The following is a 25,000-nucleotide window of genomic DNA, read 5'->3' on the forward strand; positions in this document are numbered from 1 at the left end:
GTCCCCTGTCAGTCTTGCCACGCACTGAGAGCCCGCGCGGCTTTATTCCTTTCGGGGTTTTGTTCAGTTTTGTTTATTTAGTCCTTTTTTGGTACATTGATCCTTTCTCATAAAATACTGGCTGGTGCTTCCTACTTTCGGTGTCCCTGTGTGGTTCATGTAAACGCAATGGCGTGTGACCGACTTCTCACGATGTGGCTACAGGTGATTAGCTGGCTTAAAACGAAAAGAGAAAACACGAACACGAAAACCTGCTGGCCCGTGGCGCCAAGCTAATCCACCTCCGTCTAGGGCGATCAGGCCTGAGAAAAACCCTCCTTTCAAGAAAACCCTAACACCGTACTTGTTCATCTCAACCCCTGTTGCAGCAACTCTATCGATAGCTCACACAATATTTACACCAACGCCTACTGAGGTACCGTCAGCTGTACATGTGCAACGCAACAGGTGCCAGTAATCAATTAAACAAAGAAATAAACAACATATAAATGCATGTAAGTGTACTTATGTGTATGTACGTAACAGTGTGCATATGTGTGTGTGTGTGTGAGTGCATGACAGAATAGACAGAATTGAGTTCACTTCTAGTATTTTGAGGTTAGAAGCCAGTGGCAGACCGCTAAGCACAGTAATAGAATGATAGAATAAGAAGAGCTATAAAAGAGGCGGACCGAAAGGAACAGAACAAAGGAGTAGAACACGAATGAAAGGAAGGATGGCCGAAGGGGGAGGGAGAGGACGTGGGAGATATAAATAAACACACATAAAACTGGGAGGAAGAGTGGAACAACATAAGGGAGAGACGACGGACTCGTTCTGGGAGAGATAAAGGCGCGCTGCTCACCAGGAACTTGCGCTTCTGCTTCCAGTGCGAGCCCTGGGCGTTGGTGTGGCGGTGGGCCTCCGTCACCATCCGGATGAGCTCCCACTCGGAGCTGGTGGGCTCGGGCCGGTTCTGCAGCGTCTTCACCATCTCCTCCTTCTTCCGCCGCTCGCGGTTCTCCTCGATCAGCCGGCGCTTGGCCACGCGCTTGGCCTCATCCAGCACCACTAACGGAGAAAGAGAGAGAAAGAGAGAGAGAGAGAGAGAGAGAGCGACAAAGACATGAAAAATCCATTGCCATTTTCATCCAATAGTTTTAATATGTGAAAAACGTTTGTAACATTTTATTAATGCTATTATTTTTTTAATAATATTAATTCGATTCTACTGTAACTCGCTGTATGTGAACAGTCCTGCTGATGAAACTACCTCGACTTGAAACATCGAATCTGAATTGATTAGAATTGAGAGAGAAACAAAGTGGGAGATAGGGGTGTGAGAGAGAGAGGCAGAGATTATTACAAGCATTCACTATTTTCACCCATTTCACCCATAGGATACTATGCAATCTAAAATCCTACAACATGAAACGAATAACTCCACGGACAGGACAAAGCAGTTCATGAAGGTCGTCGCTATTGATTCATGGAGCAACAAATGACAGCCCGACCCACTAGGAAAAAGTGGATGAGTATCTCTCCGTCATTATCACTCACTTCATTTCATTCTTCTGTGAAATTGCAGCTGAATGATTTAGCGATTCAAGAAAAGCATGACATGCTAATGTACGCCAGTCTCAATTTGACTTTGACAGGAGACACGGACACTGTAGTTAACAAGAGGGGGGGCGGGGTAATGACAAAGAGAGAAAGAGAGAGAGAGAGAGAGAGAGAGAGAGAGAGAGAGAGAGAGAGAGAGAGAGAGAGAGATGACATTTTTATGAGACGAGTGGCTACATGAAGCTGGGACTTTAGAAGACAAGGGAGGTTGGAGCACTAAACGTGTCCGACATAAACGGGGACAGAGCAGGGGCACAATAAAGAGGGCCTGATAAGACAGGCGAAGCACAGCATAAAACAAGGAAAGAGATGACAAGACCAGGAACAAAGAGTCCGGACATGGCGGACGGGGCAGAGAGAAGAGAGGGCGAGGAAGACAGGGCATACAAAAGAGATGAGGTTTTTTTTCTAAGAGATTCTGTGTGGGAGAGGGGGCTCTCTCTCGCTTTCTCTCTCTCTGTGCGTGTGTGTGTGTATTGGAGTGTTCTGATGATTCCATGTGTGAGACATATGTCCGGCTCGTACAGAGTGTGGGTGAGTGTTTCGCATTAACATGCCCTATCAGCCTGCGGGAATGTTCAGAGAGACAGACAGAGAGAGAGAGAGAGAGAGAGAGAGAGACCGACTGTAGAGTCCTTAATCAGAAACTGTTTTCATTTGATCTTTTATGAAGAACAAATACAACTTGTTTCTAAGATCATATTTCTCAAACAAGATTACCTCATGTTTCAGTGACATATGTCAAAACATTCCCTACTCAGCGAAGCCCAACTTCAGTATACGTCTATAAATATTTTCTATTCATCCTCCACAGCTTTGCCGTCTGGTGACAGAGGTAGAGAAAGCCATGCCAGAGCACATACGCTGACTGGAATATCAGAATGGATCCAACACTGAGGAAGCCTCGTCGAAGTTCACAAAAGAGAGAAGGGCCATAGCTAGTTTATATTTCCTACTTGAACGAGAGTCACTGATCGACTAAAGACTGAGGTTGACTGAACGGCAGAGAAGAAGATCTCTGCAAAGCTGCGTAAGGCCCTTCCATGAGCCTGCCTTAATGCCTCAAAGCCTTTGGTGTCAACATTCAAATGTACTAAAAATGAGTGTACAAGGTGTTTGGTTTCTGAACTTTGGAACATATGGGGGGCACAGCCAGCATTTGTGGAAATCTGAGTGAATCAAAGCACTGAGTGAATGTGTGAATGTGTGTGTTTGTGTGGCTGTTTGTGTGTATGTTTTTGTCTGTGTATGTGTGTGTGTGTGTGTGTGTGTGTGTGTGTGTGTGTGTGTGTGTGTGTGTGTGTGTGTACATGTGTGCTTGTGGCTGTGAGGGTCACTCACAGTCCATTGCCATGCCCACAGCGATGCACTTCTTGAAGCGGCACAGCTGGCACTGGTTGCGGGTGATCTTGTCGATGATGCAGCAGCCATCGTACTTGCAGGAGTAGGCGGGGTGGAGGTTCTTTTGGATGGTGCGTCGGAAGAATCCCTGGAAAAAGAGACAGGGAAAGACAGATGGAAGAGGAAAAAAGAGGGAGAGAGAGAGGAAAACAGACGGACAGATGGAAGAAAAAATAAAGCGAGAGGAAGAGACAGATGGACGGGAAAGTGGAAGAAAGAGAGTGGAAGAGAGAGAGAGAGAAAGAGAGAGGGAGAGAGAGAGAGGAAGAGAGAGAGGGAGAGACAGAGAGAGAGAGTGAGAGAAAGAGAGAGAGGGAGAGAGGGAGAGAGAGGGAGGGAGGGAGAGAAGTTTGCTTCATTCCTGCACATGTAATGCAGCATTATTTTGTCTTTCCATCCTTGCCTTATTTTTGTCCCCATCTAAAAATACACTTGTTCAGCTCCTGTTTGAATAGGAGGATGAAGAGGGCTGCGGAGGAGGAGAGAGAGAATGACAGCATGAGCAGACGTGTCACACCGTGACTCAGAGACAGGCAGAGCGACAGCACAGAGCAGAGAGATAAATAGAGGAGGGAGGGAGAGAATGAAAGAGTGATGTGGTGCTGTCAGTACCTTTTGTTTGGCTTGCAGCAGTGATGGCATGCCATGCCTCACGGCAATGTGTGACTGGCAGAGGGCCTTGACAAGCAGTGTGTCTGAAGAAGGCCTCTAGAGGCACTAAATGTGTGTGTGTGTGTGTGTGGTGGTGGTGGGGTGGGGGTGCACAGAGATGTTTGGGGTGCTGTCAGTAGGTGAGTGTGTGGGCGAATGCATCTTAAAGTATGTCTGCATGTCTTTGATTGTGTCCAAGGGTGTATCGGTGTGTGGGCATGTTCCCCTTTAAAGAGCATAAGAGAGAGAGACAGGAAGAGAGGGAGAGAGGGAGTGTGTGTGTGTGTGTGTGTGTGTGTGTGTTTGATGTTTGTTGTTTGTATGTGCTCTCACCTTGCAGCCCTCACAGGTGATGCAGCGGTAGTGGTAGCCAGTGGCCTTGTCTCCACACACCACACAGGGCTCATCCTTCTCCAGGTAACTCGGGATGTAGCCTGCTGCAGGTCAAGCTGAGTTAGCCATACACTCTCACAACATGGACAACATGGACATACACTTACTCTTTGTGTAAATATATATGCAAACACGGAAATGTACATGTACTCTCTGTCCTCTTTACTACAACCTTCACACACTCCTCAAATACTTAAAATACTACTTCTCTTTCAACCAGAGACACACACACACACACACACACACACACACACACACACACACACACACACACACACACACACACACACTCATACACACACACACTTACTTACTTACAATTACTATTCCACTCTTTGTCAGGCATATACTTACACAACACTATCTGATCTAGTTTATTACTTTACATTTCTGCATAAAACACACACCTATACATAATGAAGAGATATTCTGTCTATTGGCATAATATGAAGCACATGCTGCTCATCATGTACACATTGAAGCAGATGCCATTCCACAAATGAACAGGAATGAATGTGTGCTTCGGAGCTGGTTATTTCTCCATACACGCGCACGCACACACGCACACACAAACACACACAAACACACAGTGTGAGTCCTGTGAGCTCTCTCTTCCACTGGTTTGCAGTAATTCAACTCTCTCTGCTCTCTCTCTCTCTCTATCTATCTCACTCTCTGGTCATCTTCTCCACCGCTAAAACTGCAGTGTAACTGGACTAGGAGTGAGAGCAAAAGAGAGACGAGAGAGAGAGTGAGAAATCGAGTGACAGAGTGAGAGTGAAAGACAATGAGATGACTCATCTGTCCACCCCACTGTCAGAACCTCACAGAACCTCCCTCGATCTCTCACAGGACAGCCTGCGTCGCCCCTGACTTTCCACACGGCCATAAAAACACTCAGTGTATGGCGAATGAGGGCGGTTAAATGCAAATGCACACTCACACTCACTCACTCACTCACACACCCACACACACACACACACACACACACACACACACACACACACACACACACACACACACACAGGAAATGGCAGTGGGAGGCCTGGAGTAATGCTACATTGCCAAAGTTTCCTAAACTTTCTCTCTCTCTTTCACACACACACACACACACACACACACTAGCAGTTTTCGGCTGCTGCTGCCTATGCCAAATGGTTGTTTTCCTTTGTGCAGCCTGGTGGTATGGGAGGAGAGAGAGAGAGTGCTTAAACGAGTCTGACAGAGGGCTGGAGCGGTGGGCTCGGGGCTTGGCTGGGCTCCTCTTTCTCTCTCTCTCTCTTTCTCTTTCTCTCCCAGCCTGTTGACTGATCTGTGCTGGTGCTCTGCACTGCAACCAATGTGGAGATGTGGGGGTTGGTTGGGTGGTAGGGGTGGGGTGGGTGGGAGAGTGGAGTGGAGAGGCAGACAGGGTGGGGGGGGGGGGGGGGGGGGGCGCACAGGGATCTCTCAGCTGAAATGTGAGAAGAAGCGCGGGCACAGGCGGCTGCAGCATCAGGGCCTGTGTGGGGCGGCTGCCAGTCCTCTCCGATTGGCACTGGCGCCCCCCCAACCCACCACAATAAAATTCAATAGTGCCACAGAGCATGCTGAGCCACAGCCTGGCAAAGGCCCTGGCCTCCCTCCAGCACGGGAACACAGACATGCTCTCTCATGGTCTTTCTCCCCCGCTGTCTGTATCTGTTTATCTCTTTCAATCAGTTGCTCCTTTAACAGCAATCCTTCTGTGTGTCTACTCTTTCTCCCCCCGCCCTCCACCCCTCTGTCTCCAAATATGTATCCATCTAGTCACAGTGAAATATTTCACTGGAAAGATTTAGGAAATTCCAAGCATTATGGAAACCTTCCATTCTATCAATCTCCCCTACCCAACTGTTCCATCAATCAATTTACAAATATTTCTGTCCATTCATTCACAAATAAATCCATCTCTTAACCAATCTTTGTGGAACTGTAGTGGATTGGTGCCCTTTGTACTTTTCTCTCCTCCTCATCTCCGCCTCCTCTTCTCCTCCAGGCGAGACTGGCAGCTCATCCTCTACCCCCACAGGGAGTGTACCCTCTGCCCTAAAAGTGCGCTTGAAAACTGGCTTAACCCGAGATGGCTTTTACTTCCCTTCCCAATGGACCACTGACCACAACTGTCTGCTCACATCACTCCTGCTGCAAGGCCAGCCAATGACAATGTCGGTATGCTCTGCGCTGACCCAATCACAGAGGGGTTCCGGAGCAGCGCATTATGACATCATCCCTGCTGCTGAGGAGAGCTGCACCCACGAGAGGGAGAGCAGACATGGAATAATATTTCCATTTGTGGCACAGGCGGGCACACACACAGCTATAGGGTGCGCGCAGAAACACACACACACACACACACACACACACGGACGCGTACACACCCTCTCCCAGACGCAGGTTAACACCTCCAGATCATGCACTTCCTAACGGATCTACCAGCTGCCTCAAAACAAACATGACAATCACAGGTATTTTCTTTGGCTTCAAAAGCGGACGTGTGCTGTCTCCTGGATGCCATTCATAACTTCATTCATAACTGACAAATCTCCAAGCAAAATACAAAAAAAACATCCAAAGTGGGGGAGTACTTGCTGTGGGCTAATGTGAATAGCAGGACAGGTGCTGAAAGTATCGGCTTCAGTGCTCTCACCTCCCCTGCCCTCCCTCACTCACACACTCTCTTCCCTCTCTTTCTCCCTCCACCCTCCACCCCTCTCCCTCACTCACACACTCTCTTCCCTCTCTTTCTCCCCCCACCCTCCACCCCTCTCCCTCACTCACACACTCTCTTCCCTCTCTTTCTCCCTCTCCACCCTCCACCCCTCTCCCTCACTCACACACTCTCTTCCCTCTCTTTCTCCCTCTCCACCCTCCACCCCTCTCCCTTACTCCCTCTCTTTGTGGACAGAGATATTCAGGATGGAAACCCGACAAGGCAAACCCTCACATTTCCAGGTCTGGTACCGCCAGGCGGCCTTCCCAGCAGAGTAGGAGACAGAGATAGAGAAAGAGGGGGGGGGGGGGGGGGGGGGGTGAGAGAGGTGGATGGGGCCAGATGGGGTAATCTGAGGCTGCAGATAGTGTGGGCTGCATATCGCTCCAGCAGGGTGAGGCCAGTCAGGCTGGGCTTGAGAGAGAGAGCCGTGGGGATCACCTGAGTGGGCTATCTGAGAGGAGCAGGGGCTCCGTGGTGCACACAGGAGCAGAGGGCTGACACAGGCTCTAGCTTTCACCTGTGTCTAATCCACTCACACATGCTTAGACTTATGCGTGGAGTAAACCTACACACACATACACACACACGCGCGTATGGTCATACATACATGTACACACAGACTCTCATCTACACACAGACGCACGCACGTACAAACACACGCACCTCACAGACATAAGAACGAACACAGACAAAGATACGAACGGACACAAAGACCTACCCAAACTGGCATCTGCAAGCTTCTTACCGGACATGCTCTTCATCGAACATTGACTATTCTTTCTCTTCCTTTTCGGGCCATCGGGCCACCTGCATGAAGAGACAGCACGAGAGAGAGAGAGAGAGAGAGAGAGAGAGAGAGAGAGAGAGAAAGAGAGAGAATAGCAAGAGAGAGAGAGAGAGAGATAGAGAGAGAACAAGAGCGAGATGAGTGTTGACGTTAGTGTATGGTCCTAAGCAGACTCGCTGGAGCATTTGTATGCATGAGGCCGGGGCGCCTGCTGTCTCCGGGCTGAGTGGCTGCCGTTGAGGCCCCTGCAGAGGCACGGCGCTGCCTCGCCTCGCCCTTCACTGCCTCGGCACTTAGCGAGAGCCTCGTCGACATGACAACCCTGTCACTTCCATTTGCAAGGGCAGAGGAAACAAGCAAACAAGACTCGGAAAAGGAACAGAGAGAGGAGAAAAAAAAAACACAAGTGAGCAGGAGAGAGAAAGAGAGAGCGAAGTGAGAGAAAAAGGGAGGGGGATGGGTTGTGTATGTGTGTGTGTGTGTGAGAGAGAGAGAGAAACAGAGGAACTGGGATTGAATAGGAGGAGAGGGAGGGATGAAAGAGACAGAAGAAAGAGAATGCAAAAGCGATAAAGGGAGAGAGAGACAGTAAGAGGGATGAGAATAAAGGCAGAGGGAGACAAAAAAGGAATGGGAGAGAAAGAGAGAGAAAGAGAGAGAGTGAAGCCAGGTCCTGTAATTCCAACACTGCATCGTAGCCTGGATGCTCACTCACTCACTCACTCACTCACTCCCCTTTCCTCTCTGCCAACCTCTGAAAAGGCCTCTCTGCCAGCAGACAGCTCCTCTGGGAACCGTGGCTTCTTATGTAACCCAGCCTGCCCTAATAACGCCTCACAGGGCTGCTGCTCATGCGCCTCCTTCTCTCTGCTCCGCCACTGACGCTAACACCCCTCTGCCTACTGTTCACCCCAAAAAGCCTAATGCTAGACTACTCTACTCTGCCGCAAACGCTAACTCCCCACTGCCTACGGTACACCCCAAAAAAGCCTCCTCCACTCCGCCGCTAACGGTGACTCCCCGCAGAGTACTGTTCACCCCCCAAAATATCACACTAGCCTCCTCCGTCGCTAATGTTCTAGCCACTGCCTACTATTCACCCCAAAAAAGCCTCCCCCACTCCAACGCTAGCGGTAACCCCTCACAGCCTAATGTTAACCCCAAAAACATCATGCTAGTCTCTGCTCCACCGCTAATGGTGACTCTGTACAGCCTGCTGTTCACCCCAAAAAAGCATTCTGCTAGCACAACTTAAAAACACACCACAACAAAGAACTACACAGAGAGTGTTCAGCAAACACACAGAATGCAACACCAAAAGAGATGCCAGGGCTCCAGACTAACGTTTCCACTGGTAGCACTGCTGCTACCAATGACTGCATATAGAGGTCTATATACCGTCTACATATTCTCTCTATATTATATACACTATATATCTATATACTCAATATACAGTCGAGTACACACTTGAGTACATGATGTTGTCGCGCCCTGGTTTTTTGGTACAGCATGGTATTAATCAATGACCCTGCATGCGGCATGTATGTTGCAACATATTTTAATCTGAACATTAAGTTCCTCTGCCACGGGCAGTGGTTGACAAACTATGTCATCTTCTATTATATAATTTAAACAGAAAACATCACAAAAATGCTATCACATAAAAGCAATGCATGACAACAGCATGCATGTTTTTACTTTTACAACAGCTTGCATGTTCTACTCTGTGTTTCTACTTTGTATTATATGTTGCATTTAATTGCCTTGGATGCTTCAAACTGTTCTTCTTCATCAGTGTGATCTGGGATATGAATTTTGTGAACAGGAGTTCCTCTTTTGCTATGTTATCGGCAGTGTTGAACTTGATGACCATTTTATTCTCCTCTGTTGAGCGATTACTCTCATCTAACCGCTGAAAAGAAGTGGGGATGTTTCGGCCACTGCTGGTTTTGGGTTACTTCCTGTCGTGGTGCAACTTCAAAGCTTCAAGCTTAAATTGTGACCCCACAAGTTTAGATTTGCCTGCAATGTACGGGCCTACAATACATCAGCATAGCATTCCCCTTGTACCGCAACCATGAGTGCTGCGTTAGCCATAGGGGCTGAAAGTAGCACTTTTCCTCTCCCTGCCTGCTCCTGCACTCTCATCATCAGTTGCGTCTGAGTCTGGACCTCTCCCTCTCCATCAGCCTCCTCCTCTGTGTCCTTAATTTAGTTTAAAAATTAATAATAAGCCATAGTCTGCCTCATCTTTGGAACACGGTAACGGCGAAATGGATCGTTTCGCTCGTTTCATCATCAGCGTGTGTACGTGTATGTACCAGATAATGAAAGGGCAGGTAGGGAGAGACTGGCTGAGCCAGCGAAAAAGGAACTCTACTTTCAACCATGAAGGCTAACGCAGCAGCCATGCTGGAGGGCCACCGACACAGCCTAATGATCATCATGCACTCGCACGAATGCGACCACGTGAAATTTTAACCCGCACACTCTCAAAATACGGTTGCATATGCACCCATTTCATCACAGTCTGGAGCCCTGATGGTCACATGATGAACAGGAACACAAGTTTAAAAAAAGGCATTTTATAGTTAACTTTATGGTCTGGCAAATGACAAGAGCTATACAATTTAAAGAGTCTTGAAGTTTTTCTTCAAAGAGAAGGCATCCAGGCTCGGGGAGAGGGGAGGGCATCCATCAGACCAATAAAACTTTTTGGGATTCTTTATTTCAGCTCTGTGTCCCAACCCACAGCCCCCCACAACCCTTTGAGTAGGATGTGTTCAATTGGCCTTATTGAATCACAGTGAGGATTTGATAAGGCTTGCGATGATGTCCTAATCAGATTCATGTGATCTGTGCCAGGCCAAGAAGAAAGAGGGGGTGAGGAGGAGGAGGACAGGGGGGGAAAAAACAGAACAGAGCTTGCACTTGAATAAAGTTACTGTTGTTGAGGAGAGGGAGGAGGACAGCAGAGTCTTGTTGTGCAGACAAGAACTAGTGTTTCACTCTAAGAAGTCTTTCTCACTCGGACTGCTACTGATTAAGGATGTTGGTCGTCTTATCACATGCATGAGGTTGGATGTGTAGTGTTTGGCGGAGAGCCTCTTTCTGAGACGGCATCATAGGGAATCTGTGAGTGCTCCCTAAATTTACCATGGGATGCTGAGACCTTCAGCTGCAACATAGAGGGCTGAGTCTCACACTAAAAAGGACGCCCCTTATTTGCGTCATCCTCCTCCATCTGCACTGTCTTTCTGCCTCTGAGAGAGAGAGAGTCTGTGTGTGTGTGTGTGGGTGTTTGTGTGTGTGTCTGTGTGTGTATGTGTGTGTGTGTGTGTGTGTGTGTGTCGGTGTCTGTGTGTGTGTGTCTCTGTGTGTGTGTGTGTGTGTGTGTGTGTCAGTGTCTGTGTGTGTGTGTGGCCAGCCAGAGGTACATGTCAGTCTCATCAGCAGGCTCCATCTTTGTACCGGTCCCCTGTGATGCTCTGGGCCTGAATGATGAAGCTGCCAATCAAGCTGACAACCACGGATGTCCGCGCCAGTGCCAGGGCATGGCCCCAAGAGAGGCAGATGTGCACACATGTGCACAGTCGCGCAGCAACGCACACACACACACACACACACACACACACACACACACACACACACACACACGGACACGTGCTCAAATCCCAAATCGCATCATCCCCACATCGCCTCCTCGGGACCATCAGGCACTGACCAAGGGCACCAAAAGAGACGGTAAAATTACTTCCCTGCACTTTTCTCTCTATCGCTCTGTCTTTTTATTTTTCCTTCCTGACAGGCAACGTAGCAGACGGCCGTCGACTTTCACCCTGGCTTTAGGTAATCAATGCTGAAGCCCCCGTCTAATGAAAGAGAGGGTTTGCATCACGGCCAAAGTCAGTCAGATTAAGAGATTAAAGTGCAGCTAGCGAAGCCTTCTCCTCCTCCTCCTGTGCCTGCTGCTGCTGCTGCTGGGCTGGCCCACCTCGAGGCGGCCACTGTGTGCGCACCCATGACCAAGCGCTAAAAAAAGACGCCCGGCTAGTCAAAGAAGGCACCGGCGGGCAAAATAACAAAAAGAACACATCCACCACCACACGAAAAAATAAATGTTCAAAATAATAAAAAAATGTATGAAAGAAAAAAAAAAAACGAGACAGCAGCAGCTGCGTTTCTTTAAAAACATCAATTATTACTCGACCAAATGGAAGGGCTACACGACTTTGCCATTAGGCAAGACTACTGGGCTTGTGGGCAGAGCCGAAGAGCCCAGTAGAGTTTTCTTGAGGGCTGGGGCAGCGGGTGCCAGTACAGACATTTTGTTGGCAAATTTAAAACAAGTTCGACGTGGGGGAAGGAGGGTGGTCGCCGTGTTGGATCTTCCCCTTACATGGAAATAAAGCTACCATTCACATGACATCACCAAAAACAACACTACTTGCCACAACTCCGTAAACATGCATAATTGATAGGGTTTTGACACTAATGCGATAGCATGATCAAAGCCAAGCGATGCGGAGTGCATCTTTTTTTTTTCTCTCACCCCAAAAACGAACAGCTCAACATCAAAGACGTCAGACTGACAATCCGTCGTTGTTTGGGAAGCCCCCGGAAAAATAACCCAGCAACATCTGAGGTGTTACCAGCTTTTAAGTCCGCGTTTTCGGGAGTCAAAGAGAGAGACGACAGAGACGGGGGGGGAGAGAGATAGAAGAATAGAAGCCTGTCAGATGAGCCGGGCAAGCATGGACGCAAACAGACAGTGGAAGAAAAGAGAGGTGTTTTTTCCTGACCTGATGATGCATTGGGAATGCAGGATGTGCATGGTCAATGGTAGGAGCTCTTCTGAAGCCTGACTCACTCACTCGTGCATCTACCGACTGCACAGTAAACACTCTAACTGGGTTCAGCAGTGCCTGCTCCCTCTTGCATAAGAGCTCTCTCTCTTTTGCTCTCCTCCCCTCCCCTCTTTCTGTCATCCCCTGTGTCTGCTTCTCTCTCTCTTTCTCTTTCTCTCTCTCTCTCGTTCCCTCTCTACTCAAATCCTCTTTTGACTGTCTTTCTCACTTGTAGATTTTCTAAGAATCCCTTTCCTGCCGGTTTCTCTCTATCTCACTCTGTGAGTCTATCTCTTCTCTCCACTCATCTGCGTCCCTCTCTTAATCCTGCCTCTCTCGTTTGATTGGTTGGCAGAGCTCTGTCCATTTATGCAGAGTGTGTTTGTGTGTGTGTGTGTGTGTGTGCGTGCGCGTGTGTATTTGTATATGTGCGCGAGAGTGCCCACACGTGGGAGTCTGTGTATTTCTAAGCTGGTGGCAGGAGAGAGATGACTAGAGCTGAGTTTGTAACATCCACACACACAAACAGACACCTACTGGGATATCTTTGAACACAAAATGTCTAAAAATAAACCACAGACTAATAAGATCAGCACTTTTTAAGAAGCTAGTTGGGATAATTAAAGCCCAATTACTAGAGCAGCACCGGGGGAATGTCCTCTCTCCTCTCTCACACTCTACTCTACTCTCTGTGAGGATTTTTTTTCCCCTCTCACGGCCAGCATGTTTCCATGAATGCAAAGAGTTGTAAATGGTATTCTGGATTTATAGTTGTACAGAGTTCAGAGTACTTTAGACCCTTGTCAATAAAGTGAGTAGACAGTAAATATATGTATCTCTGTAACTATTTAGACAATTTTTCATACTTTTACATAGTACTTCTAGTTGTTACCTTTGCCAGTCAACATGTGAGAAAGTGGAGGTTCCGTTTGGTGCTAAACAGTGCATGCTTAGCTAGCCAGCTAACAGTATAATGAGTCCAGCCACGTCTCTGAACCAATCGCCAACAACTTGTGTCTTCCTCTGTATTTCATCTAGCCAGTCAACAATCGCCAAAATACCTACACGAAAGCAACCGCAGTTGTCGAGTCAACAACGGACTCTGATGATGGGCACTCAATCAGTATTGAAAAGTTTTGTTGGTGGTTAGGTGAATAAAGGTTTTACGCGTTTGATGGCAGATTACAATCACACAGGGTAATGATTACATAGCTTTTAAACCGTGAACTATATCACTATGTAGTAACATCATGTTACTTTTATTATTGTTTTTGTCATAGAAGTCCCGTAGTCTCGTCAGTATGTGCTAGAATTTAGTATTCTGTTGCATTAGCAGCTTATGCTAATGAATGGTACACTCACCCATTCAAATGATTGCCCCATGCTGAGACCACCTGCACCTCGGTGCTTGTAGGTGTTGAGCTCTTTTACTGAGGGGTTCGTGAGCTGAACACCAATGCAACACAGATACTTGATGAGATATTAACCCAAAATAAATAGTTTAATAATTAATTTAATAACTATTACGACTCCTTCTTCTTCTTAATAATATTACTATTATTAGTTGAAGTAGGCTAGTAGGTGCAGCAGTAGTATTAGAGGGAGTAGTTGTTGTAAAAGTAGTCATAGCAGCAGCAGTAGTAGTTGCTGTAGTAGTAATTACATTATTGTAATAGAGCAGATTAAAACGTAATTATCAACAGTCCGTTCAGGGGGTGATATATTTACTTCTGTGTAATCTGTGTCTCTCCTTCCTCCTGCTGGCCTCTCTTCTCTCTGAGCTTTCCTCTGATTTACTGCGAGAGTTCTGTGTTTATTTGGGAGTCTTATTTTAGCACTGCTCTAAATCTGAGCTGGCAGAACCCAGGTGTGACATTAACCACTGCATCCTCGCTGAGAGACAGGGAGGGAGAGAGAGAGGAGGAGAGAGAGAGGGGAAGAGAGGGAGAATGAAGAACGATAGAAGAAACAGTAAGAAAGAGGGGTAAATGAAAGGGAGAGACTGAGGGATTTATACATGAGTGTTCAGTTGGCGGGAAAGAGAGTTTGCAGCAGCAATTTGTTGAGTCACATGACTGTACACATGAGCATTCTCTCTCTCTCTCCCTCTCTCTCTCTCCTCTCTCTCTCTCTCCCTTTCTCTCTCTCTCTCCTCTTTCTCTCTCTCTCCCTCTCTCCTCTCTCGCTCTCTCCTCTCTCACTCTTCGCTTCTCCCCTGCCATCATTCTCACACACTCACACACATCCACCACAAGAGGCCACTCCTTAACCCTGTTTCGAGCTCGCCTGGCTCCCTCTCCGCCTCTTGTCTAACGCGCAGGGACACACACACACACACACACACACACACACACAAACACACACACACACACACGCCTCTCATCCTTTTCTCTCTCTCCCTCTCTCTTAAATCCACGGACGCTCACTGCTCCATGCTTTGGAGTGCCCATGGCCCAACCAGGAGGTCAGGCTGTCAGCGCTGTCGGCGGGGGCAGATATCTCATTGACCACCGCGGCCACATACGGCGCAGCAGCGGGGATGGAGGACAGGCTTATGTGCTCTATAAGGACCCCTGTGGGCAGTCACAGGCAGCCGGGCCACTGCCTCATAGCAGGAAAGCGCTACTATCTGCGCTCAGTCTGGGTATTGACATATATGACATGCACCAGCATGGTGAAGCTTTTAAAAGCTCTACATACAGAAATACATTTATAAATGGGTTTGGCGAGGCCCCGAGGCCTGGAAGTGCTTGAATTTGAAGAGCAAAAAGAGTCCAAAGAGTAAGGGCTGTGGCATGAATGCCTAATTCTTAAAATCTATACATACTGAATGTGGCGAGATTATGGTGTGTGTTTGCTTTCTGATTTGAAGAGAAAAACTGTGATAACACATACACACACAGACTTAAGGATATCTGGTTCTGTGCGCGTATGTTTGAGCGCCCATTTTATTCCAACCGTCTTATCGACATTCAGAACTGATTAGATAAGTCAAATTCATTTTAATTAAATGTACTGCTGTTGCCGTGACAATGGCGAGGGTCCGGCGTGACTACATTGAAGAGCACTAAATAACCGGGGCTGGATTGTGAAATGTATCAGGTGATAAAGACAAATACTATCACAATGAATGAAAAAATGCCCACATATTTGGCCCCTGTGACTTTAAACTGGCCAGTTAAATAAAAGAGCCAATTTAACCTAAACACACCGTCCATCGACTTTGTAAGTACAGATTATTTTTGTGTGGTGATGTGTCTAGTGATTGTAGGGGGGGGGGGGGGGTATGCAGTATGTACAGGCAGGGCAGTGAGGTGGAGCAGTCAGATGTCAGAAGAAGCACTGAGTGAGGGGCAGAAACCACAGGGATTAGCATGTAGAGCGCGCACCAACCTCACTCAAGCAGCTGGACTGCTGCTCACAACTAGCATGGGCTAGCACATGCCCCCCCCCACAAACACACACATACACACACACACATATATACACAAACACACATACACACACACACACACAAATCAAAACATACACATCCATACACATAAGCACACAGATCTACTCTGAGAGGCCGCATTGCTGCTAATCCACTGACAGGTGTCCATCTCTGAGCGGCCATCCCAGAGGAGCTCTCAGCCCAGGCTTTTATTTATGCCCTTATGACCGGCCTGTGGGAGTACTTCAGATGCATTTAACACTGCATTCCTGGGAATACACTTAACCCTAACACACACAACCATATATATATAAAATGTTTCTTTTGGGCCTGCACTATTTTCTGTATACAATAATCCAATTCCACGCTAAACACTGAATCTCACATACGCCATGAACACACACACACACACACACACACACACACACACACACCCACTCACACACACACACACACACACACATTTCCAGTCATCATGGGGACGTTTTGTTTTTGTGCGCTCCGGTCTCTTGGCCCCGTTGGCCCAGAATGAGCAGATTCACATGCAGGTCTGTCTGCTGCACATTAGCTTGGCACGCTGCTCATTAATCATGCATTAGGATGGGAAAGTGGAGCCGCCGGAGAGAGGCGCGCTGGGCCTTAGTCATCGGCCGGGGGCAGCAGGGGCCACTCTTCTTTCAAAGAGACCTCCATGGGGCATGTGTACCTAAATGAAGTGCCAACAACAACACACGGAGCATTATGGGGTGGGGTGCTTGTTCCTATTGGAGACTGTTAATGGATTTGTCTCTCTATGAGTGTGTGTGTGTGTGTGTGTGTGTGTGTGTGTGTGTGTGTGTGTGTGTGTGTGTGTGTGTGTATGCATATGAGTGAGTGTTGGGGGGGGGGTTTGGGCAAATGGGGTTGGTTATTAGAACTGTGTGCATGTGTTTGTTTAGCACGTGACTGCGCTTGTGTAGGCATGTGTGTGCTGAATTTGACTCTCTCCCTGCGTGTATGTGTGTGTGTGTGTGTGTGTGTGTGTGTGTGTGTGTGTGTGTGTGTGTGTGTGTGTGTTAGGATGTTACTGTCCCCTTTTAAAGTGGAGAGTCCCCAGGAGGGTGAGCTAAAAGGGGGAGCTGAGGAGAGATGCTCTGGGTTCAGCAGTCCTCAGACAGCAGGAGAGGAAGAGAGAGAGAAAAAGAGAGAGAGAGAGAGAGAGCGCAGAAGATGAGAGAGGGGGGGATAGGGAGATGAGAAGAAAGATAAGAAGATTAGTGAAAATGAGATGAAGGAGACGAAAAGGAACAAGACGTAAGCAGAGAGGAAGGGGTGGAGTAGAGGAGAGGAGAGAAGAGAAGATGAAAAATGAGCAGAGCAGAGTTGATGGATGGAGATGAGAGAGAATATGAGAGAGAGAGATGGAGACGGGGGAAGGAGGGAGAGGTAGGGAGAGAGAGAGAGGGGAGGGAGAGAGAGAGAGACGGGAGGGAGAGAGAGAGAGGGGAGGGAGAGAGGAAGAGGGGAGGGAGAGAGGAAGAAGGGGAGGGAGAGAGAGAGAGGGGAGGGAGAGAGGAAGAGGGGAGGGAGAGAGGAAGAGGGGAGGAAGAGGGGAGGGAGAGAGGAAGAGGGGAGGGAGAGAGAGAGAGACGGGAGGGAGAGAGAGAGAGGGGAGGGAGAGAGGAAGAGGGGAGGGAGAGAGGAAGAGAGAGAGACGGGAGGGAGTGAAGAAGAGGGGAGGGGAGAGAGAGAGGAGGGCTGGCTGACTGTGGCAATGATGTGGAAGAGCAACAAGAGAATGTCTAAATAAAGCAATGGCCCAAGGACCGTCAACACACACATGGACGCACACACACAAAAGACACACCCACACACAGACACACACACAAAACACACACATGGACACACACACACAAAACACCCACACATACATAGACACACACGCAAAACACACACACACAGACACACACACACACATTTTAAATTTGATGGCAGTGATCTGACTTTTTTTGAACATTAGAGGGCAGACTGCATTATGCTTAAAAAATGGTCTATCTAGGGGTCATGGATGATTCAGTGCCCGATTTTGTGCACTTTGTTACGGCCCTATCTGGCCTTCCGTGGCCTGCCCACCTTGTGTGCCTGTGCTCTCTCTCCCTCTCTCTCTCTCTCTCTCTGCAGTAGGTGAACTGGTGCAAAGGTGTGGTGGAGTTGGTCCTGATTGGCAGGGCTGCTCTCCACTCAGGCTGGGGCTCTCCCTTCCTCTTTGAAGGCATTTAGCTTTTTGTTTATATTGTTTTCCTGTTTTGCTGACACCCCTTAGACACTAACTGGTGCTACTCTTTTTGCTTTCTTATATTATACTGATGTTCTTTACATTCCTTATTAATTCTTTAATAAATGTACGTATTCATTGCAACCTGCGTTTTGCCTACGTGCATAATAAGCGTGCATAACAAGCGTGCATAACAAGTGTGCATAACAAGTGTGCATAACAAGTGTGCATAACAACTTGTTGTGGCTAATCAGGGATATACAAAATCTTTGCCTGCTGATTATTTTAAGCCAGAACTAGCAACATTAGCACATTCAGGCTTGAGAGAGCTCTCTTGTTTTCAGCAAACATGTGATTGTATTTACACTGCTATTCTTCTGCACCGTGTATCAATGATATGTGTAAACAGCGCCTGATTCATCACCACGGCCCTCTGCTGTTCTGTGAAGAATGCAAAATATCAGGCCTGTGATAACATCTGCAGTATTGTTGCCTACGTAAAAATTATTATGAGAACTTGGTTGATTTACTAAGTGCATTTAGCAGAGGATTTAATTTAGTGGTTTCCAATGTGTGTGTGTGTGTTGGGGGGAGGGGGGCGGGGGGTTACAGCATGGGGGGCATGGATTGAGGGTGAATGCAATGAGAAACCTAAACAACCAGCTACTGGTCAAATTTTGCGTGGCAGTGCTCTTACAGTAATAGTAGCCGATAACCAATCAGTTTTTTTCATTGTCAAAGGGGGGCCTCCCATGAAAGGTTTGGGAACAACTTAATTACAATTTACAATTTAATTACACACTTCTTTGTTTGGTTCTGTTTTGCTTGTATTTTTTTCTTTCACTTTCCTTGGCGAGTGATGGGCACTTTAAAGGACTAATTTGTTGAACAATTAAGGGGAATTCATAATCAATTTAATTTAAAGACAGCAAATTAAAAAGCTAAATTATCTTAATTTATTGAATGCTAGAACCAAATGAATGAACAGCGTTCAGCTATTTGGTGTTCAATATTTAGTCCCATGTTTCCACACATTCATTCTTGGCCTCACGAGAAATGCTTTCTGTCAATGCATCAGCGTGAATGCAAATCCTAGAGTGGTTTGGTTATGCAAAGTTGTTGCAATACAGGTGCACTGATTATATCCCTCAATTAAGTGTTGCAAAACACATTCAGTGTGGGTGTGTATGTGTGCGTCTGGCATGTATTTGTGTGTGTGGTCTCATAAATACGTTCATGTGGGTACATGGGTTTTAGTGTTTGTGTGTGTGTGTGTGTGTGTGTGTGTGTGTGTGTGTGTGTGTGTGTGTGTGTGTGTTTGTGTGGGCATGGTTGTGTGTATGAGCAGGGGTGGATTTAGTAATTTGGGAGCCTAAGGCGAGAACAAGCGCGGGGCCCTCATCCACACCTGTACAGGGGCCGTCTCCACATCTATTAAGTATACCACATCAACACTGGCAACGGGAAGAGGACATGTTATGAATAAAAAAAAAAACTTTCTTAGCCAAAAGTTTATGAGGAGTTTTATGGGGCCCTTGGCAGCTTGGGACCTAAGGCAATTGCCTACCAGTGCCTAATGATAAGTCCGCCTCTGTGTATGAGTGTGTATGGGTGTATGAGTGTATGAATTTGTGTGTGTGAGTGGGTGGGTGTTCACTGGTTCATGTTAGATTGTGTGTGTGTGTGTGTCTGTGTGTCTGTGTGTGTGTCTGTGTGTGTGTGTGTGTCTGTGTCTGTGTCTGTGTCTGTGTCTGTGTCTGTGTCTGTGTCTGTGTCTGTGTCTGTGTCTGTGTCTGTGTCTGTGTCTGTGTGTGAGGAGTCGGCTGATGCTCAGTGGGGGCTGGGGGATTCCAGAGAGCACTGCTCTTTAGTGCACATATGCGCTATACAGCAGAGTGCAGGGGCTGCGGCTAACTATGAATAATGCAGAGCCATACGCATTCGCAATAAGGTCTCCGACTCCCAATGCACCAGCGCAAGGGAGAAGGAGAAAGAGGGGAGAAAGAACGAGGGAGGGAGTGAAAGAGTGCGAACGAGCAAGCGAGGGAGGCATAGAGAGGGACAGAGAGAGAGAGCAGGGGCTGACACAAGGGAATGTAATGTTCAATTTTACAAGCAATCTGCCGACGGCGAGCTCAGATCAAAAACCGTGCCTCGGACGGAGTCATCGCTTCGGAGATCTGACGCATCGCTGTGGCACATGTGAGCTCTGTCTGCTGTTGTGTTCCGGCTTGATATGAGGCGACACGACTGCCCTATGATGTCATTCCTCCGCTAAAAAGTGTCCATGACATCATTCCTCTCCTGCATTTCCCCCAGGGCCTGCACTCCGTAATTATGTTATGTTGGGAGTGTCTTTTAGGAGAGTGACCAGCAAAAAAAAAAAAAAAGAGGGATGTACACTAAGAGTGGAGTGAGGGAGGAGGGGGGGGAAGTGGGTGGGACTTACCGTTTCTCTTCTCCTTCCGATTGGTTAGAGTCCTGCTCCTTGGGCATGTGTTCCATTCACCTTAATTCCATCCAGCAGCCAATCATGTGAGACTGAGGCGGGCCCCACCCTCGGATGCACGCTTGTCATTCGCTGAGCCTCAGGGGGAAGTCACTCAGCCATGGTCGGGTGGGGCGTCGGCAAGCCGCCCTACCTGACGATGTCACCGCAGCCCCTGCTGGCGTCGAGTGATGATGATGAAGATGTGAAGATGGAGGCGAGCGGAATCTGGAAAGAATCGAGAGGAACGTACAGCTGTTAGGCCCCTACACATTATGATCAATGATCATGTTGCTAAAGGACTGTGTCCTTCAACCCCCACATGCATACAGGCACTTGCAGATTGAGACATTTCAGTTTGGACTTTCTTGGGAGTCTTGGCATAAAGAGAAATGCTCTCCTTCCTTCCATGTTTCCAGCGAAAGCCTGGATTATCGGCTTAAGGGCCTCCCCTATTCTTTGTACAGGTTGAGCTGGATTACACAGGGTTGACCTGATGTATTTGGGAAAATGAAGAGGTTGCCGTTTCTGGGGGATATGGGAATTACCACACACACACACACACACACACACACACACACCGACATACACAAAGACACACACACAACCACACACACACACACACAACACAACACTTTAATAATTTGTTAGTCCTCAACTCTTCTAATCCCATTTGACGTCTCTTTAACACAGACACACACTCAAACGCGCACACACCCACACACACACACACACACACACGCACAAACACACACACACACACACACACACACACACTAACACACACACACACACACACACACACACCACACACACACACACAACCCTCCTCGACTTTAATTAGCACCTACTTCAAAAGAGTGCTTTAATAATAAATAATCAGCAGACAACAGCTCCTCTCAGAACAATCAAGCCGTGCATCTTTCGGGCCAACTGTTACGCAATTGGCAGCGCGTGTCAGGGATAAATATAGCCTTTAAGAACAAACGCTAACTGAGGAGCATCCATCAGGGTCGAGCGTGTTTGTGCCTGCCTGTGCAGTTAGTGTTGCAGGGGGAAAAAATGGCGCCTCAATGAGTTATTTAGGGAGGAAGCACATGAACTCGTTACTCAGAAGCATTAGGCCCCTTGGAGTGTGTGTGTGAGTGTGTGTGTGTGTGTGTGTGTGTGTGTGTGTGTGAGTGTGTGTGTGTATAAAAGCACGCACAAACACAGCAACCTTAGGGGTGTGTTGGCGACTGACACACAGGTGTTGACTTTGGAGCGCTCCTTCCCAACTCTGGACGGAGATGCAGTCTCTTGTGTGTGTGTGTGTGTGTGTGTGTGTGTGTGTGTGTGTGTGTGTGGTTGTGTCTGTTTGCTAGACTTTCTTTTGTTTCTAAACAAAAATGTGCACAAATGGGGACTGCGACCCCTTCTGCATTGTGGGAGTGCACAGGAGGATCATGGGAACATCCCTAATCTTGGCCCGCTGTCTTGGCGAGATGGTGGGATACTGTGTTGAGACAGCTCAAGCATGAGCGCCACCCCAGCGATTTATGAGATGCTTATATAATCCATTATTGCAGTTTATTAAACACACTATTTTAATCAGCCCACAGCAGGAATTAATAGAGATGGTAGATGGTTTTTTGGCATTCTTGGGGAAATAAACATTTCCGAGGGGAAGCTATTCAGGGCACAGTGAGAGGAAATGCATGACATCTTTTCATCTGCGGAGGTTGCGGCGGGGACACAGACGCTTGTGTTGGTCTAGACATTCATTTTCTTGTCCTCCCGCTTCTTCTCTTATTCTCTCTCATTCTCTCACTAGATCTGTCAGCCTGTTGTGGTTTGCGCTCTTGGCCCGTGATGCTGACCGGTAAGTGACCCTGTGTGTGTGTGTGTGTGTGTGTGTGTGTGTGTCTGATCCAGTGCTAGGGAGAGATGAGGTGGCATGGGGCCATGAGAGTGTGACACACTTTAATACACTGAGCCACAGATGTGACTGAGCGAAGGGCCAACGGGCCATTTGTTCCTTATTAGTAAATATTTCACTAGTCTACACAACACACTTGTTCACAGGGCTGGTCTGGCAAGGCTGGCAAAACTTTTCAGAAATTATCAATGTGAGTGTAAGTGTGTGTGTGTGTGTGTGTGTGTGTGTGTGTGTGTGTGTGTGTGTGTGTGTGTGTGTGTGTGTTTGTGTGTGTGTGTGTAATGTGTTCATGGAGGTATCAACAAACAAACAAATTCTGTTGCTGTCTGTGTATCTGTGAACTGCATAATGCGGTCTGCCCCCTAATGTTCGAAAAAAGTCAGATGGAGACTGCCATCACTTTGGTCAAATGTAAAATGTGTGTGCATGTGTGTTTGTGTGTGTGTGTTTTTTGTGTGTGTGTGTGTGTGTGTATGTGTGTGTGTCTGTGAGACCCTCTCACAGGTGTCTTTGCTAACAAAACAAGACCCATTACCAAACAAGGCCACCCCCCTCCCTGTCTCTGTTTGTACAGCGGCTAATGGAAGTAATTAGCTTGTTCCGTTAACGAGGACCGGCTCACAGGCTCAGGGGCTTGAAGGTGACAGGTTTCATAAACAGACAAGAGAAATTACCCCCGTACGCTAGTCATCTGGACGCCACCACCACTGTCGATGTCACTACGGCAAACCACAAACTGGGCGCTGGGCCTTCCCTCTCTCTCTCTCTCTCTCTCTCTCTCTCTCTCATTCTTTCTCTCTCTCTTTTCATCTTTTTTTTGTTCTCTTTAATTGTCTCTCCCCGTGTTCGGGTTGCTCTGTTTTCCTTCCGTCCTTGTCCTTGTGGTTCTTTATCTCTTTTTGACTCCCTCGCTTTTCTCTCTCTCTCTCCATCTCTCCATCTCTCTCTCTCTCTCTCTCTCTCTCTCTCTCTCTCTCTGACTGCGGCATTCCCTCTCTACCAGGGGGATCCCCCTCCACCCTCCCCCAGCTGGGCCAAGGTCAACTCCATACACTTCCATACTCTCCAGCACACAGGACCTATAAAAGCGGCTTTTACTGCAGAGGGTTCCTGTTTAACATGCCAGACCTGCCGCAACAGCAGCACAGCAGCAGAGGGAAGGAGAAGAAGAGAGGTTGAAGGAGGTAAAGACTGTATTTGATTTAAGACAGCAGTGAGTGAGGGAGAGAAAAAGAGAGAGAGATGATGAGTGGCACTTCACTCATTTTGGCATTAGGAAATTGACTTTCCTGAGAGAACCTGGTGTGTGTGTGTGTGTGTGTGTGAATGTGTGTGTGTGTGAGTGTGTGTGTGAGTGTGTGTTTCAGTGAATCTATGGGGAAGAGACTAAGGAAGAGAGGCACTAAAGCATGTATCATGTCAGTGCATTAAAAGTGAACAGATATATCTGAATGCCAGTGAACATAATTTTGCAATCACACACACACAAACACACACACACACACACACACACACACACACACACACACACACACACATACACACACACACTCACAGCGGATAATGGCTCTAACGAGATACATCTCCATAAAAGTGTTCTGCTCAAAATAAACTTAAGGTGTCTAGAAGTTTTATTTTGGCACTTCAAGCTTTTAATTGGAGGCCCTGGACCCCAGTCACCTCGTTCCCTCTTCATCCTCAACGGCATGTTTGAAAATGCAAGCATGAAAAAGAATAGCTAGTCACTTGCTCTGTGTACTCTCTGGATGTGTGTGTGAGTGAGTAAGTGAACAAGTGTATAAGACAGTGTGTGTGTGTGTGTGTGTGTGTGTGTGTGTGTGTGTGTGTGTGTGTGTGTGTGTGTGAGAGAGAGAGAGAGTAAGTGAACAAGCGTATAAGAGAGAGTGTGTGTGTGTGTGTGTGTGTGTGTGTGTGTGTGTGTGTGTGTACTTCGCAGTGGCGGTGGAAGGGATCTGTTTTAATTAGCCATCCCCACTGCTTCGCGCTTAACAGGTCTGTCAGCGAGGAGCACAGAGAGGGCGCCGTGTGAGAGAATGAGATTATCTTTAAGGCCAGGAGAGAGCGGTTCAGGGCTTTTGACTGCAGAAAGAAAGGCATTTCACTCCCTGAGCTTCTGACGATGAACTGCTTCAAGAGCAGGAGAGATAGACGGAGGGAGGGATAGAAAATGAAAGAGAGAGAGAGTGAAAGAGAGACATTGGGAGAGAGAGAGAGAGAGGGGAAGAGAGAGAGAGAAAGATTATGAAATAAACTTGTCTTCCTGTCAGAAACCCCATATGCAGACGCCTTGGGAAAAGCGTGTTACAAACTGCAGTCTTCCTGTACCCTGGGCCAGGCCTATTCACTGCTGCTTTTACGAGAGCCCGTAAATACAGTTCGTCACAGCGCCAAAAGGGGACGCGCACACACATGGATAGCCTGGCAGGGACGGGCGCGCTATCAGTGTGTTTGTTCCATCTGTGTCCCTCATC

The 25,000-nt window shown here is 47.6% G+C and overlaps 1 protein-coding gene across 7 annotated transcripts in view; it reads right to left on the reverse strand.

The window, feature by feature from the left end:
* thrab (thyroid hormone receptor alpha b) overlaps positions 1-25,000 on the reverse strand; it is a 124,148-nt gene that overhangs the window by 9,103 nt on the left and 90,045 nt on the right. For 3 of the 7 annotated variants that reach the window (XM_012814584.3, XM_031561572.2, XM_031561571.2), the window contains exons 3-7: positions 20,552-20,818; positions 7,500-7,588; positions 3,988-4,091; positions 2,944-3,091; positions 845-1,050 (exon numbers count right to left, since the gene is read on the reverse strand). In XM_012814584.3, the coding sequence (XP_012670038.1) occupies positions 845-1,050; positions 2,944-3,091; positions 3,988-4,091; positions 7,500-7,588; positions 20,552-20,607 (603 nt within the window). In that variant the 5' untranslated portion in view covers positions 20,608-20,818. Of the gene's footprint in view, positions 1-844; positions 1,051-2,943; positions 3,092-3,987; positions 4,092-7,499; positions 7,589-8,320; positions 8,621-12,120; positions 12,325-12,370; positions 14,456-20,551; positions 20,819-25,000 lie in introns of those variants that run through there. The other 4 variants (XM_031561575.2, XM_031561573.2, XM_031561574.2 and 1 more) reach the window with 4 other exon arrangements.

Source organism: Clupea harengus, chromosome 23, assembly GCF_900700415.2.
Source record: "Clupea harengus chromosome 23, Ch_v2.0.2, whole genome shotgun sequence".
Lineage (NCBI taxonomy): Eukaryota > Metazoa > Chordata > Actinopteri > Clupeiformes > Clupeidae > Clupea > Clupea harengus.